Below are 17500 nucleotides of genomic sequence, written 5' to 3' on the forward strand. Positions count from 1 at the left end.
TCGGCAAGCGACTGAAAAATCATATCTTCGGTTTTACTTGGCATATTGCGTTGATGCAAACGATAAAATACTCTCTATTCAAAGAAAAGATTTTTCTTAAAATTTTCCATTAAGCGTCGATTACATCATTTATTTGACTTTTCTGGAAAGAAAAGCCTTTTGGTTTTTCTTATCACGAGCCCTTGAGAGGCTGTTGTGATAAAATTGTATCGTCACGGCAAGCAAACGTTTATAAAAATTTGCCTGGAAATTTACAGGAAAGCATGTTTTTCCTTCTTCGAGGAATGAAGATCATTTATGGCCGAAATATTTTTTCTGTTTTTGTTGCCGGTTTTGCAAAGAAATAAAGTAAAGAAACGAAACGATTTCTTCGAAATGATCTACTTGAAGAGTATAAAGAGTACGATAAAACTATTATAGCTGACGTACGTGGTTTATGACTCGCGAAAATATCTTCACTTTCCATGTTTTACCAAGAGTGAATTAGATAAGAGTGTTGTTGTAGCCGGCGAGCAGGCTCTCTCTCTGCGGTGGGACCAACCCAGTCCCTCGGAGGGCCTGCTCGCAGGCTAGTGTTGTTATGGCATGCTCCCCAGCACAGTCACAAATGAGTCAATATTTAGAATACCCGTTTCCGCAAGAATCAGTTGTCATGTCCCTGAAAAAACATGGCAGAAGCTGTCACGCGTGCTTTGGCTTATTCTGATTGGTTAAAATTGGCGGCCCTTTGCTTCGCGCGCAAAGTGTATCTAAAATAAATCGATTTGTGACTGTGCTGGGGCAAGGCCGCAAAGTGATAGATGTAGATCAACACACTTATCTAATTCACTCTTGGTTAAACTAAGTCTGTTCTGTGGAAACTGGTACAGATAGTGGTAACAGGGAGCCAATGTGCCGAGTTAGAGTGAGGGTCAAATTCACACTCTCCAAGGGTAAGGCCAGGGGGTGCGTGGAAGCGGTTGTTGGGGAGGAGTGGGGTGGGGAATTGGTAGCTTATATTCAATTGTGGAGAAAAGGCTTCTTCAAAAGACAGTGGGATTTTTGGAATTGTACGGTAATTGCTTCTATTTCTGCTTACACAGGAAAAACATGATTCCTGGAAAGTCAAATGATCCCGGCACTGGCAAGTGTATTGTGTTTGTACACCTGTTGAATGATTTTGTGATACCCTGTTCAGTGGACCCTCAAAAGGTAAAAAGCGACATTTAACACTTTATTGAGAGTTAGCGCACTGCTGATTGCCCATCACCAATGTGGCCTGAGATTGATTCCCAGATCTTACGGCATATTGAGCTTGCATTTGTGGGTTTTGCTCTCCGTTCACAAAGGTTTTCCTCGATCTGGCACTCCGGTTTTCCCCACTTCAGAAAACCAACATTAAGTTTGATTTGATTTCATTTAAAGGCCGTATCTTAGATACCTGTTTGGGTTAATGCACTTTTTCTCATTAAATAAAGACTTTTAGTACATACCACACAAGTGAATAGTGCTTTCCACGCTTTCTGATTGGCTAGCTCGGAGGTAAATAGCAAGGGAGTATTCACTTCTGAGGAAACGGAGAAGAACAAAATGGCTCAGTTCCCGTTTCGCATTAGTTTGAATGAAAAAATCCCTAAACCGTTTCTTTTGTTTTTCCTTGCTTAAGCCGGACATATGATATTTAACAATTATTTTTATGAGTGCTCGTTGGATATGAGATTGTAAATAACCAACGAGGCGCGTGGCACCGAGGTTTGCATCCACGTGATGAGAGGGCCATGTTGGTGTACAAAACAATAGAAAATAGCCCCACACGTTTTGCATAAAAATAGAGTCAAATTCGCAAAAGGCATTTTACTTCATTGTTCTGTACACCAACATGGCGGCCGTGACGTCAGATGCAAACCAGCAGTCTGATATCCAACATGTGCGAATGGAATAATGGTTTTTATCAGTAGCTCATTAATAGGAGCGAACAACAGCCCTAAATTCCTGCCACGGTGTTTTCAGCGTTTTTGGCGTTTTCTCCACGGCGCTTTTTACATTGAATTTCCCGCGAATGAGACTCCCTAGAGAACCCGATGATTAATCACAAGAAAATAACTTGACGTCATAGCGTCACCGAGCCGGAACTACCTTTGTTTTTTGGCGGAAAAGGTATTCTACAAATAGATCGATCGGTAAAAATGACATAACATAGGCTTAGTATGGGAGTTCCTCACTCCTGGTAATGGGCCCCTGTTTTTATTAACACATTCTGAACACTTAAACACTTGGAAATTAAAGCCAATCAGTTTCCAGCTTCACAACACTTGACGCAAATCAATTTCCATATACCATATAAGGTCATACGGTATATGAGCTGATAACAAAGATTGAATGAATCAGTGAGAAAGCTAGAAACGCAATATTCGATGACGAAAACTACATTGCCAACGAGTTAGCCGAGCGAAGACGCGAGGCTGACAAGGCGGCAGCCTCATTAGCTAGGGAACTTAAGCACGCGCGTTTCTGAGACGCGAACGGCAACCGGAAGATGACATTTCTCGTGCCAGGACAGTGGTGTCTCCCAGATTTTTTTATACAAATCATCTCTAATGGAGAAAAGATACTTAGAAATGTAAATGTGGTTGTGTGAAGACAAGTTAAAAGGAAAAACAGCTCACGTCCAGTTGCCGTCCGCGTCTCAAAAGCGCGCATGCTTAAGCTCCCTAATATAGCCGAAGCAGGAGAATGCTGTGTGTGCAGAAAAAAATTAAATTGTAAATTTTTATATGGTGATTCAAGTCAGAGTCAGTAATCGAATTTTTATTAGGCCTACTTAAAACCAGTTAACGTGTATTTTGGCCTAACTGACGGTGTTATATGTAAACATTCTCGTAATTTGGGCACCGGGTATTTTTGTATCAAGCTTAATTGATACGGTTACCCAATAATTGTATGAAAGCCTGCTTTTCATTCTTAGGCTCTACCTTGTATATTTATTTTCCTTGTAATAAAAACAAAATTACACGAGAGCCTGAAGATATGAGTTTCATGTTCTTGGACAGAATCTCACTCGCTCGCGCAGAGATATTGTTCTTGCCACCACATGGCCCCCACACAATCTGTTAGTGTAACCGTGTTTAGTTTTATAACTAGTAGTAATCAAAGATTAGGAGTGCGTTCTCCGCCTGTGATAATAGTTGTCTGTTGCTGAAATCATTACTGTGAACGGCGGAAGTTTTACCGACATTTTACATACTGACAAAGTCCACTATTGTTCTGTGGATTTTGATTTCCTTGCTTTATTTAATGCAATTCGATATGACCTTTGATGACACGTTGCGTGACGGCTCCAGTTTCGGTAAACTAGCAAATTCATGTTATTAAACGTCACATTTTCACTTTTACTGGTAATGTTTCAGCATGAAGGCTGATTTCTAAAAAGAATACTTGTGTTACATCTAGTACTCCGGGTATTCTGAGCTGGAAGCACAAATATCAGCTAACATCTGTAACCTTTGCTCTCGCGTTTCCGGCCCGTTTATCCGTGGTTTATGTTAACAAACGGGCAGGTATGTTTGCAGGTTGCAGGTTGCAGGTTGCAGGTTGAAATTTACTGTGACTGTTACATGAATAGCTAACCTTTAGGCCTAATTAGGCCTAAAAACGTTTCTTTAGGCCTCCTTAGGCCTAAAAAACGTTTCTTTAGGCCTAATTAGGCCTAAGGTTAGCTATTCATGTACAGTCACAGTAAATTTCAACCTGCAACCTGCAACCTGCAACCTGCAAAAACATACCTGCCGTTAACAAACTCCTTGCGACTGGCAATAATTATTATTTCCGCTGATGAATAAAAAAAAGTTAGCATTTACATTGCTCTTCCTTAGTTCTGGCTTACTCTTATAGGTCTTGGCTTCAGAGTACTCTTCCATCGATTCAATGTCGACCTTCGCTGAGTACAGACTGAACAATTTGTAGCCACTGGAACTATATATAGCCAATGAAATATGGCTGTTCCCACGCGTACGGTTAACATACCAAAGCCAAGGCGATTCGTTGCAGCTGGAGCATCTCGCAAAAACCGACTCGAAATCCTAACTCGAATATCCAACTCGAAATCCAAACTCGGGAGTTAATTTGTCTCATAATAAAGCTGAACTACTGTAATAAGACGCACGTGTTTAATCGTGTTTAATCGTAAACAATTTGCGTGACGCTACGGACACAGACTCGCCGGCGCGTGCTTCATAAAAATAAAAACTAGTTATAGCTGTCGCTAAAGTGCCAACGAGCCAAGCTTGCGTGATCTGGCGGCTGCAAACATCACGCGGCGTACTCGTGCGGCACTCTCATTGGTTATCGCTACGGTCAATATTTGATCGCTTTGGTCTACATTACAGCTTTTGGTCTACATTACACTCAAATTTGAAGCGCTTCTGAGAATTCGTCCGCCTAAAAATCTTCTCGCGGCTCTATAAGCTGCCGCCTCGCCAGGCCTTCTGTCTTCAGAAGGCCTGACTCGTTGGCAACTATTCCTTCCAGAAAAATCAAATAAATATTATCGGCGCATCTTACAAACTTTGAATGAATATCTTGTTTTTTTAACGGAGAGCACTTTACCGTTTGAATCAGCGAATTAAGCACGGTAGAACCGAAGATACGTTTTTTTTTCGTGTATGCCGTGACATTGCACAATGCCCTCTCGCCGGCGCGGGCCTTAGAAAAGCAAACTTTTCCCTCGCCATTTCACATCGCTGTAATCAAAATTCAAGATGTAAAAATAAGAAATATTTTAGCTTGTATTTTAAAAATAATTTGTGTTAGCAATATTCATCATATTATAGGCTTGTTAGGTCCCTGGGTGTTTTTCGAAAATCGCTAAAGTACATCTACCATGAAAACTCAAAACACGTCGTCTTTCTCTGGTTAAACAGAAAAATCCAGCGTATCGAGGCGTATTAATTAATCCTTTATACCACAAAGGTAACTAGTTATAGCTGTCGCTAAAGTGCCAACGAGCCAAGCTTGCGTGATCTGGCGGCTGCAAACATCACGCGGCGTACTCGTGCTTAACTCTCATTGGTTATCGCTACGGTCAACATTTCATCGCTTTGGTCTACATTACAGCTTTTGGTCTACATTACACTCAAATTTGAAGCGCTTCTGAGATTTCGTCCGCCTAAAAATCTTCTCGCGGCTCTATAAGCTGCCGCCTCGCCAGGCCTTCTGTCTTCAGAAGGCCTGACTCGTTGGCAATAAGCCGTTGGAGCAAGAAAATTCGGTCTTATTCTCAGATCAAGTGGGCGGTTGAAAAAGGCAAACAAAAAATCAGGTATGATCCTAAAATAGATTGGCGACGCGCTCATTCACAGGCGGTGAGCGGTGAAAGGAAAATGAAATGGAACGTCATCGCGGAATGTCATTACTTTTACTTGTAATTTATAAATGCAACCGACGAAGGGTTTAAATAAAGCTTGAAACTTCCAACAAGTCCGACAAACAGCGAAGCACGAGGCAGAATGATAAAGCTTGAACCTTCCAACACGTCCGACAAACAACGAAGCACGAGGCAGAATGTTTTGCGCAACGAAGTTGTGACGTCAGTAAAATGGCGCCGAAAAGGTGAAGCATGGAACGAAAAACACGGGTCAGCTTTCGCTTGCGTGCACAGGGAACCTACACGATAACAGGCAACCCAGAAGATTAGGAAGCGTTCTGTCGAACGCAATAAATGTATTGGGTTCACTGTGTACTTCTTCTGTAGCGATATATCGATAAATATGTGCATGGACCAATGCTAAATAAGGCACATGTTTATCAATTTATCGCTACAGAAGAAGAAAACGGTGAATCCTATACACTTATTATAAAATTTCAAACGGTTACTCAAACAGATTGTGTGGGCTCCATGTGTTGCCACTGGAACATAAAATTCATGTCTTCTCGTTACCGTGTAATATCCTCTATATATTACTCACTATGATCAAATTTTTACCTCTTGATTTTTTAGGCGTATCACAAAGAATTCTATAAAAGAATGAAAATGCCGTTTACCGTTTGCAAATACCTGCATTAGTTCCGGAGATATTTAAGTTTGAAAAATGTGTAAAATATGCAAATGAGATGACTGATGATGTCATACACTCAACCCAATATTACATCAAGTATATAAATAGAGCTATCTTCGCCAATTTGAAGCGCAGACCATTGAAACTTGGTAGGCTAATAGTTCTAAAGAAAACACACCTACGGCTATAAAACATTTTGTTTCCATGGGAACTCACTCTTTTCCAGTCCCCACCCACTTGATTTCAATATGTAAGTGATTTTCAGCTCGAAAAACGTTAAACAAGGCCACAAACTCAAGCTACCACATTTATATGCTTGTTGGATCATGTATATGAGGCACCATTTGCAATATGAAAATAGAACGCCAAAGGTGGCCAGAAATGCCTTTAATATGGGAGACGTCTGGAACCCAGTATGTTCCCATGGTAACGAAACTGTTAAACTCAAATTGTGGAGCACATTTAGTAGAATCTTACTGCAAAGAATCAAACATTTCTGATGCAAATTGGCTGAGATATCCTTTTTACTCGTGGATATATCCACGAGTTTATGCAAATATGTCACTCCTGCGTAACCGGAAGTTCGATCTAATAAGCCAATCAGGATGGATAATCACAACACAGCTTAGAAAGCTGTGACTTCCTGTTCGCGAGGTTGTGTGCCGCCATTTTATACTTAAGTGTTCGAGCACCTTCCGCTGCGTTTAGAAGCAAGAAACGGAAGAATTAAAGAAATGGCTTTCTTTGAAGGTGAAGCAAAATATTCTGAACAAGTACAGATTGGTGCAATTAAATTGTGCACCGCCTTTCACTGACCAACACGAAGACTTTAATACATGTAGAAATGGAATCGACAGAAACATGGTGAGAAGACAGTGTTTGTTCATCCCCTAAGCTCACGGGGGATAAATAAATTCCATGTGGAAGGTCACTGCCATTTGGAGAGTAACATCGAAGCTATCAAAGTATACCAATGTTTATCAAAGCTATCAAGAAGTTTTGCAAGCTATGAGTCATCAAAGCCACATGAATCCAACTTGAACAACATCCGTGACATGAAAAACAGCGAGGCAGCCAAGCAATCCATGCTTCCAGACACTAGTACTTGTGTGGTGGACCATAATGAAGGACTGTCGAAAGACTCGGTCACTGATTATGTAACGAAAATCGACGAGAAATCCGTACCAATCTCCTAGCTGCGATAGAGCAAGGGCTGAGGCAGTACATCCTCCCCGGGACAGAGAACCTTCCAGGATTAATTCCTTACAAGAAAACGTCGAGCTTGTTTCAGAAAGACAAGGTAATTAGAAAGTGTATGGTGCATTATTTAAATAAGGACGCACCGAGCTCGTTTGAGTTGAGAAAGTGTTTATCTCTTGCTTTTGGAAAATATTATATCTCTATACCTAGACCGCAACTCAGACGTAACAATCTTCGAGAGTAGGATATTCTAATCGTCATTTTTATCTTATCATCCACAGGACTGCTAAACACAAAAAAGACTTGTCATTTCTATTGTGTATTCGGGATCAATCTGCTACTACGCATTCAACAAAATTGAACCAACAAAATGAGAATTATTGTCAATCAAGAGAAGAGCTATTGATATCAGGAGACATTGAATCGAACCCAGGCCCTGTTGCTCATGGAACGAGTACACATACAGCACATACAATACTGAGAAATCCTTCTAAAGCACTGTTGCAGGCTCGATTAGCTCAAACTCAAAAAGGATTGAAGTCACTAGAAAGTAACTCAGATGGGTCACGCTTCTTTTCTTCTGTTGCCCACCAGTTATACAATGATCCTTCCTATCACATGAATGTGCATGCTGCTGGAGTTGAATCCATCAGAAACAACCGTCAAAAATTAATTGGACCCATTATAGAGCAATTGTGCGTTTGTTGTCACAGCAACATACATGGTGTGATGCACTTATTGGGAAAGCAGTTTGCAATGTACTATATGTTACTATGCGTATAAATGAATTCCATTGAGGGATGGGCACCAGTAACTGTTATCAGTCCCATAAGCGGACAACAGGGAACTACTGTGAACATTGGACATCTAGATGGAAGACACTATGTTTCAGCACTTCAGTTAGATCATTATAATGACAGAATTTCAGGTTATGAAATCAGCGGTGTTACCAATGCCAACAATTATTCAGAGCCTGGTAATAATTGATTAATTGACGATGGCCAAAAATGATGTTTGTCAGTAATAATTTCTACAAAGCAGTGGCAAAAAAAAGCTTATAAATATGAGAGAATCTATCAAGCGGAAGAGACAAAATCACTTGAAGAGTTCAGGGAAAAGAAAATATTGAAAGCAGCAAGGGAATAGGAAAAGAAAAGCAATCCATAACATATCAGAGACCTAAACAGAAAAGCATAAAACCATTTAAGGAAAGCTATGCAGAGCTCAAGGCTAAACAAAACTGAAATTTGTCAAGGTCAAGACTCTATTAGACATTCCATGTCAAAAGTGATTCAGTCTTTTTCGTGATAAGATAACATTATTAATGGCCCTGAATATATATGCACTTGCTGTGATCAGTTATGGTTGAGATCATCTGTTTTTAAGTGTAACAGTATCAAATATAGTGATAAATATTCGCAAGGTTTGTTGCAGGAATGTATAACTGGCACAAAAAGTGTTATTATTACTAAATGGATCTGCTCTACTTGCTAAACCTGATGACATTAACAATATGACCTGGCAACAAAAATCACACCTTATTCAAAATTACCCTGTCAGCTGTGCAACGAACTTTGAACACATGGTACAGCTCTTTATAGAGGATGTGTTAAAGAGTAATCTTATGCCTAATGGAGAAATGGTATACTTATTTCACAGGGTTGAATTCCAGCAAAGGAGATTACCTCACATACATGCATATTTTTGGGTATCTAGTTGCATATATGAGAGCCCACCGTGCTGTTACACAATTATCCAACTGTCAATGCTAATGCATAAAGAAAACTTCAGCCTGCCAATTTTAAACAACCGCGGTAACTTCATATCCACGAGTAACGACAGTGGCACTTTGATTCATCATATTTGATCAAAATTCGGTTGTATGACGTCATTAGTTGGCTAGTTTAAAAACTCGAATATCTCTGGAACAAAAAGAGATATTTGAAAATAGTAAATAGCATTTTTCTTCTCATGCAGGCTACTTATTTATGTCTTAAAATGGCTTCGATAGAAAAGATGCGATTTTCGTCATAGTGGCACTTTAAGCATTGATGGTAGCGATTAATTTTTCTTGTTATGCAATATAGGATTCATTTGATCATCCCATTTATTTCCGGCTATATGTAGTTGCCAAAACAAAGTTACTTCAGGTGCATCTTGCGTCCGGGAAAAGTCAAAAGTAAGAAATCGTGAGGCTGTACGTCATGAACTACTTAAAGTCAGCCATTAGTATTGATAGTTGTAATACAAGGTTAACAAATCCTTGATTAACATGAGTACAGCGATTTGCAATTTTATTTTCCTGTTTTACTTTATCAGTCGCTTGCCGAACAGATTCTTGATATGGAAAACGTTTGTGGCCAGTTTCCAAAGGATAAGTATTTCATGCACAGAGGGAAAACTGTAAGTATTTCACAAGTTTTTTTTTCAGGGTTGTTGTGATGTATGGTCAGCTGACAAGTTGGGCCCTTTTTAGAGATTGTAATACTTGTAAACAGGGGGTTTGGATTTTTTGATCAATTTTTCGCAATCAATCCATTGGAAAAGGTATTTAGCCGTCTATGTGACGACGTTCGTGCTGACATCCCAAGGAGAATCTTTTGAGGGGATCATGCAGTTGCTTACTCCAAAATTGAGAAAAAATGGGGTGCACCGACTTTGTTCTGGCGGAAAATCTCATTTAAAAAAGTATATATGAAAAGAGAAAAACCCTCTATAAATCGCTCGTTGTAACAAGGTGTATGTAACCTTAGAATCGACTTATCAATCGAACATTATGGAAGCAAACTTTTAACGGAAGTAAGAATTTCTGTGCGTAGAGTTTTAGGAATGGGTGTTTTAAATTAGTGCAAGCCACTAAAAAAAGAATTAAACATTAGAGCTTTTATTCAACTAGTGTCTTTATAAACGCTTCTCTTCTCAACTACTCCTGGAATTTCGAGGAGCGAAGGAAGAGGAGTTATATAATTATTGCGTTCGACGTTCCCTTCTTCTTTGCTTCCAAAGCGACTGTCGAGGAATCTCGGATTATTGAAGTGCGTTAGACAGTAGGAAAGGGTAGGGAAAGAAACAATCTTATAGGACCCAAGTATGAGGATACGAGCATGTACTTCTTTGAGATAGTTTCAATTAGCGCTGAGTACTATGACTGAAATACTTTGCCCCTTGGCTAGGCTGTAAATCATAAGTATGTGCGATCTGTTTGATTTAAGATTCTAAGTTGTGATCAAAATAACTACGCACCGTTTCTCAGGAAACGATACAGGATAAAGAGCCCCCTGAGAGGACATGTGGTTACTGAACTCAGAAAGATTGAAGAAAATAAAAGGGAATCGAGTAACATCGGCATGGAGGGTGACATGCTGATCATTTCCGAGTACACTTCAACTTTTTTTTCACAGCAAGTTAAAGCGCAAATTGCTGTGGTTATTAGTCCAATTCTTGGTGTGAATAAAGTGCAGTAATATACACGAGACTTGTGAATCTCCAAATTCAGGTTGACAGTGGTTAATAGCACCAACAGCTTGCTTTAGTGCTCGTCTTCCCATTTAAGGACGTTCGCGCTAATTGTTTGTGCGCAACGTAACTGCGCAGCTAACGCGACTATAATATGTCACGCATTACTTCGAGCATTAGTGAAGTTGAGGTTTGAAAACCTTTGCAGAAACCGTGGACGATAAGTCTTGCACAGCGTTGGATAAGAGAAGATCGAGATCAGTCAAAATTGATTAAAAATATTTAGGAAAGTCAAGTAGACTACTGCACGACTGATGTTCGCGTTGTTTTTATCAGTCGTGCACTAGTCTACTTGACTTTCATAAATATTGTTCAAGCATTAGTTAAAATAACATGGCGACAAAAACGCCGGGGAAAAAATTTCAGGCCGGCAAAAGAATGGCACATTTATTTCCGAATCATCATGAAACGTTGAAGAGAAGTGAGCGGGAGGATGGAAAAGCTCTTTAAAAGGTAGCTGCTGATCTGAGTAGTGGCTGAAAGTTTGGAAAACTCGAGGACGAACCGTTGCGTAAATTTAACGGGGCTGTTTCTTTTTTTAATGTTTTTATTACCCAACGAACTTAAGTTCAAAATGAATGTATGTTTTTGAAGTTTTTATCCTTTACTTTCGTGAAAACAGAGCAGTATTTTCGTCCTCGTCGGCTTGAATAGTGCGGACCTGCGTGGAAAAAACCAGCGATTAAATTTCACAAAAACCACACTCCAGAAGACGAGCATGAGGGCAATGGGGAAATATTATAGAAAACACTAACCAAATGAAGATGACGACTGCTTAAAACTTCGTTGCTATGCTCGAGAAAGCTTTGTTTTGGCGTAAAAACCTTTCATCCCTTCAACGATCGATCCTCTCTTGGGTTCCAGTCCTTCCCCGACAGGTCACGCAAAAACGTGACAAACGAAGTTTTCCAAGAGCTTCGTAAAATCACATCGATTTTACTCCCTTGGATCATCGGTAACCCCTATTTTTTAATCATGAATCACTTACTCTACTTACTATCTACAAAATATGATAAAATGAAAAAAATCTCACCGTAAGAAGTTATCTTTTTTTTAAATTTTCTTTCCTCGTGCCATCGAATTCCGGTAGTGGTTGCAACGGATAGAGGTTACCAAAACGCTCGTCCAGGATGAACTCTACTGTTTACGACATCCCTAGCGGCATGAAATTATCCTAAAATCCCACCCCTAAAAATCTGTGCACGGAAACCTTCACTCTAACAGTTTATTTTTAGGATTTTCGATGGATGAGCAGATGAGGCTACCTTTCGTTATTATGACAGATTTATCGAAATTAAGGCATTTTTCCACTGCCATTTTCTCCGAAACGAAGTCGGTGACCCCCAATTTCTTTTATATTTTTGGAGTAAGTACTTTATGACCTAACTCTATGCGAGAAATGAAGAAAATCTCACCGTAGTAAGATTTTGGCGCGAACGTCCTTAAATCCTTTGAGATGCTTTCACGACACAAGTTCACTAAAGTTATACCTGTGTGATGGGGTTCAGTAATATCTGGATGGGAGACAATAGAGATGTACGACGTGCTATTTCCTTTCGTAGACGCCATACGCATCGCAATGCCTTTTTTTCAATCGGAATACTCATATTTAACGGAATCCTGACCATTCGTCACTTTAGGAGACATAAATACAGAACCTGCGAAAAAGAAGGCACAAAAGCACATTGAAATGAATGTATATTTTGAAGTTTCAGTTATTAGAAGAATGAGAGAAGTGAGCTTCTCACTTAGCCGGACAATTTTATGCAATTGTTTCTTGGTGATTGGTGTCTACAAGAGACAGTTATTGCTCAAAATTGTCCAGCTAATTGCGAGGATCACTTCTCTCTTTCGAAAAGCGCATTGTTTACGATCTCTGAGCCTGCAATCTCAAAACCACGTTTCAAGTGATTTCACTGTGCGGGTAAATACCATCTCCCTGTGCGACCGCAAGTGATTTCACTGCACGTGCAATCACCAGCTGCTGGCGCGGCCGAGAATGACTATATATCACATAAGATCTATGCCATGTGTGTCAATCAGTCCAAAATGGCGTCGAAATGCTGAAAAGGTCTGGCTTCGGAACGATACCCGCGGGATATCATAAAACGCGCGGGAAAAACGACATGAGTGGTATGCGTTCTCCTGCATCGAACGTAATAAGTTATATGGACTATAAAAACAAAATTTATTCGTTTCTTTATAGAGGATAATAGCATATTAAGTATCCTAAGGAGGCTAAGTAAAACAACCAACGAGGCCATGTTTGTATACATGTATGTTCACATTTCATGTTATATTATATCATATCATATCATATCATATCATATCATATCATATCTACCCTCGGATTTTATAGCAGCTTGGTGTAACTAATATCTCCGAGCATTTACCGTCCTAATCATGATATACCACACAGGACAGATCACAACACCGGAAACTGCCCTGCACGGATGAATGAGTGAGTCCCGCAAAACGATTTATTAATCATTTACTTCACATCCTTTTAACACAGGTCGTACTCGATAAACCATTACAAAAACAGGGTATTGTTGGTGATTGCAATATTAAGGTGCTACTTCGCTTGCGAGGAGGAGGAGGAAAGGAAGGCGCTGCAGAACGAGAACAAAGCGGGAATGCTCCCCAAACAAATGAAACTGAAGTACAAGGTATTTCCAATTCCTCTACTTGTCGAATAATGAGTTTCCATAAGAAGTCTAGTATCCGTATAATATTTTGTTGAAGAAGAGATCAAACTTTTGGTGCTGGAGTTATGGAGTTAAAGAGATTTGCTGAGAGTTATACAACTTAATAGTTAACCATCTGGGTATGTACTCAGTACTAGAATCTCTTCGTAACAAATCCGTCCTATTCAATCTGCAGATCTTAGCACCAAACTCAACAACGTTACTGATGGCAAGCCAGAGGACATAGAAGTTGAAGTGAGAACCCTGTTTTCAGAAATTAATTCCCTGGAAGATACATATGACAAGAAAAAGCTTTTAACTAAATTGACCGCTGTGGCAATAAGAGGACTACAGGAAGACTTGCAAAATCTTCTCAAAGAAAATGGCCTAAGTGACATGGCTTTACAACTTGTCTCTGATTACACAACAAGGCAAACTGACCTTGCCAAAAAGCTTTACGAGGCCCAGAAATATGAAACAATGCAAGATGCGTTTTACGTGGTGCTTTCTAAAAAACTTCTCCCAAAGCTTGAAACACTTGGCGCTCTTGTTTCTAGCGACATTGAAGTCGAAGGTCAGAACAGCTGGATCGAAAAATTTATCAAGAGAAGCCCCTCTCTAACTAAGCTTCGGAGAATGAAATATAGCGAGCTCGACAACTTAATAACAGGAGCAAGTGATGGAGACCGTTCAGTTGTGGAGAATTTGTTTGCAAAAGGAACTGAAATCAGGGAGCAATGTCAGCGGTATGGCATTGGACTTAAAACCGCAGAAAAACTCGAGGGAAAAGGCATTGAATCGGCAAGCGACATGTCAAAAGAGCAACTGCTAGAAATAATTGAAGAGGCAGGCAAGGAAGAAAAACCCTCAGCTTTAAAGAAAATGTATTTTAACGAGAGTAGCGAGCGTGTTACAGAAAGGAAGGTGCAAAACGAGAAGATTAAGCAGAATAAGAAAAGAATTGAAGAGGCAAAGGGGCTTGCTCAAGAAGCGCGTAAAATTACCCAAGAAGCTTCTGAGAAAAGCGAGAAGGCGTTGCACGAGAAAATGACGGAAATTGCCGGCAAGTTGAGTCTACCAGAAGGATGGGACAAACAGGAAAAGGATGATCCAAATGCCCTTTTGGAGCAGCTAAATAGAGAGATCAACATTGCATCAGATTCGTTGGCAATACCGCCTTATGTCACAAATGAAGATATTGCTGTAGCGGCAAGCGGTGGACTGGCACTTTACGGTATCCTATTTGATGATAATAACATAAAAGGTTTTTCCGAAAGCCCACCTTTCCCGTTACTTAAGAAACCAGAATACGTGGAGTGGCTAAGCCCAGCTCTTGGATTTCAAGTACGGTTCTTCAAATCAACCGCACGGCAAGCATCTACCAAATTTTACAAAACGGCGAAATCTTCCGGTCTCAGCATAGCCGCTTCGGTAACAGGTAGTGGTTGGGGATTTCATGCTAGCGCATCTGGTGCCCATAGTAGTGAAAGCAACCAAGACACTTCAACAAAGAAGCAGAGAAACACAACTCGCGCAACTGTTACCCAGTACATTTCTCAACCAACCAAGGCTTTCCGCATCCCCCTGGAAGATATGGAGCTGAACTATGAAGCTAGAGGTCACGCGAAAGAGGTAAAGGACAAAGAAAGCGCAAAGAATTTTTTGAAAATGTATGGATCACACGTGCCAAAGGGCGTTCACACCTTGGGTGGAATATTCTTCCGAAACCTGGATGTGAACACTGAAAGAGAAGCAAGCGTATCAGAAGTAATGATGGCAGCAGGCAAGCAATTTGACACCGAGGTCTCAGCCGGTTACAGTGGTTTTGGAGTCTCTGTTGGAGGCTCAGTGAAGATAAATTCATTCGAAATAAGTGGTTCTACTGATGCTTCATCCACCGAGAACGTGAAATTCATGTCAGAAATGACTGTGCAAGTGTTAGGACCACCAACTACAAACCCTGAAATGTTCAGTCAATTACTACAAAGCAACAATGCAACATGGTATGTGATTGATCGAGGAAATCGCAGTGCTCTTGTTCCTGTATGGGAGCTAATGCCTGACCTGAAAGAACAAGCAGAAATTCTTAGAAAAGTGTGGGAACAGAGTCAGGGGATAGTTAGGGTAAGCTTTTAAAAATAGAAATGATTGACAACTTAACTTATAAAATTTGTAAAAGGGGTTCAAGAAAAAACAGTCATATATGCTTAGTAATTATGACAAATTGTTTTCATCAATTTAACTAGGTTTTCTAATTGAAAAACACATTAGCTTTAGTTTCTTGGAACGGGACTATGACTACGGAGTGGGATAAAGGGATAAATGTTTTATTAGCAAGACCTGTGGGGTATGAAAAACAGAAGTGACATTCGGAGCAAAAAAAGTACCATTTAAAGACCTTCTAAGATGATTCCGACTTGTTTTTGAGCTAAGGAACAACCAGAAATTCTTGAAAAAGAATTCGTTTAAAGGAGGATTAAAAGTGTGTAGTATTTAACATCAACTTTGATGGGGTGGGCTTGCTAGTTCCTGGATTTCCCTTTTTTTTACCTAGAGTAAAGCAGCCCTTAACTTCCTCCTAAGAATTTAACAATAAAATTAATGTTTGAAGAGCAATTTTCCCGGCCGTCAGGGATGTCCAGTTTAACTGGTCTGAAGATATTTTGATGATTTAATTCCATGTGCATAAACATAATTTTTGTTCAATTTGTCTTCAAATTTCTCATATGCACTATCACTGTTTTAAGCCAAGACCGATAACTCAAATCTTTAAGTTAATTCTATACTCAAAGCGATCCAGGGACCCAAATTTAAATACCCAATTTAAATCCAATGGTTTGGCGCCCTTGTTACTAACCGGATATTGAAGTCGAAGGTCAGATTAGCTGGGTCAGAAAAGTTGTCAAGTTATGGAACAGATGATAATATGATGAAAACATTTAAAGGGATAACAAAGTTGTTTTGAGAAAATTGCCGCAAAAGAATAAACTATAATAAGGTACTGTGAACATAAGAACACCAAAACGTTTTTGTCAATATTGTTGTTTGAAGGAATATGAACACCATGTGCTGGTCCACCAGCACTCATGTTCAAAACTGACCAATTGATTCTCAGAGGGTTGGATGTAGAGAAAATTGACGTCATTTATTCACTAGCTTAAAATTTCAGCGTGTAAATGCAACTTATTGAAACTCCTGTGCTGCATATTTAATAGATTCCCCAGATCAACCTTGCAGACTGCCTATTGCCGGATGGAAAGATTTACCATTAGTGGGACGAGTACATCAATACATAACTTCAGTAGCCATGTGGGAATTGGATCCTGTTTACAAAATGCACTAGAGGAGCTCATGATGACAGCACGAACATCCGATTCTGTAACGGTAGAAAATGAGTGAAGTTGAATTTCTGGTGGATAACAATTAATTTGTGGTGGAACCACATGAATGCTGTCAATTTCCTCTCTTAGCAGATCAATTTTGCGACAAAAAAAATCACCAAAATCATTGGCGAGAGTTTCACTGTCATTATGAGGTGGCAGTGGACATTCTTGCTTCTTATTGCACAACGAGGTGACAACCTGAAACAGTTTACGGGAATCCCCAGCACATTGATTGATTTGTTCAGTGTAGTAAAGATGTTTACAGTCGTGCAGTAGCTTTGTGTACTTGTTGCATATTTCACGATAGGCATCTTTGTCAGATTTCCGTTGGCTTCGCAACATTTTCTTCTCTAACTTTCTTCGCTTTGCTTTCAAGGCTTTAAGCTCAGGGTTAAACCACGGGACCATAGGCCTTACAGTTACCGTTTTATGCAATAGAGGAGCATTTCTGTCTAGAATATCAGCAAGTACCTTGTCGTAGGTCTTGACCAGATTTAACAGGTCAGTTGGAGGATTGTGGTGTAACTTAGAGTCAAGGATGTTGTTCTTGAAAGTCTCAATATCGATCTTCTTGTATTGACGAAAACAGATTTCTTTTATAGAAAGTTCAGGGCGAGGAAAAGCCATAGCAGTTTCAATAAAGCAATGATCAGAGATGAAGAACGTTGTACGTGGAGTTTGT

The 17500-nt window shown here is 39.9% G+C and overlaps 1 protein-coding gene across 4 annotated transcripts in view; it reads left to right on the forward strand.

The window, feature by feature from the left end:
- Positions 1–17500, forward strand: part of LOC137969466 (interferon-induced very large GTPase 1-like) — a 35058-nt gene that overhangs the window by 11678 nt on the left and 5880 nt on the right. The window contains exons 1-6 of one of the 4 annotated variants that reach the window (XM_068815715.1): positions 6684–7332; positions 7514–8487; positions 9552–9635; positions 13264–13417; positions 13632–15559; positions 16651–16789. In XM_068815715.1, coding sequence (XP_068671816.1) covers positions 9576–9635; positions 13264–13417; positions 13632–15559; positions 16651–16707 — 2199 coding nt within the window. In that variant the 5' untranslated portion in view covers positions 6684–7332; positions 7514–8487; positions 9552–9575 and the 3' untranslated portion in view covers positions 16708–16789. Of the gene's footprint in view, positions 1–1082; positions 1192–6683; positions 7333–7513; positions 8488–9551; positions 9636–13263; positions 13418–13631; positions 15560–16650; positions 16820–17500 lie in introns of those variants that run through there. The other 3 variants (XR_011116675.1, XM_068815714.1, XM_068815716.1) reach the window with 3 other exon arrangements.

The sequence above is a fragment of the Montipora foliosa genome, chromosome 9 (genome assembly GCF_036669935.1).
Source record: "Montipora foliosa isolate CH-2021 chromosome 9, ASM3666993v2, whole genome shotgun sequence".
In the NCBI taxonomy this organism is placed as follows: Eukaryota; Metazoa; Cnidaria; class Anthozoa; order Scleractinia; family Acroporidae; genus Montipora; species Montipora foliosa.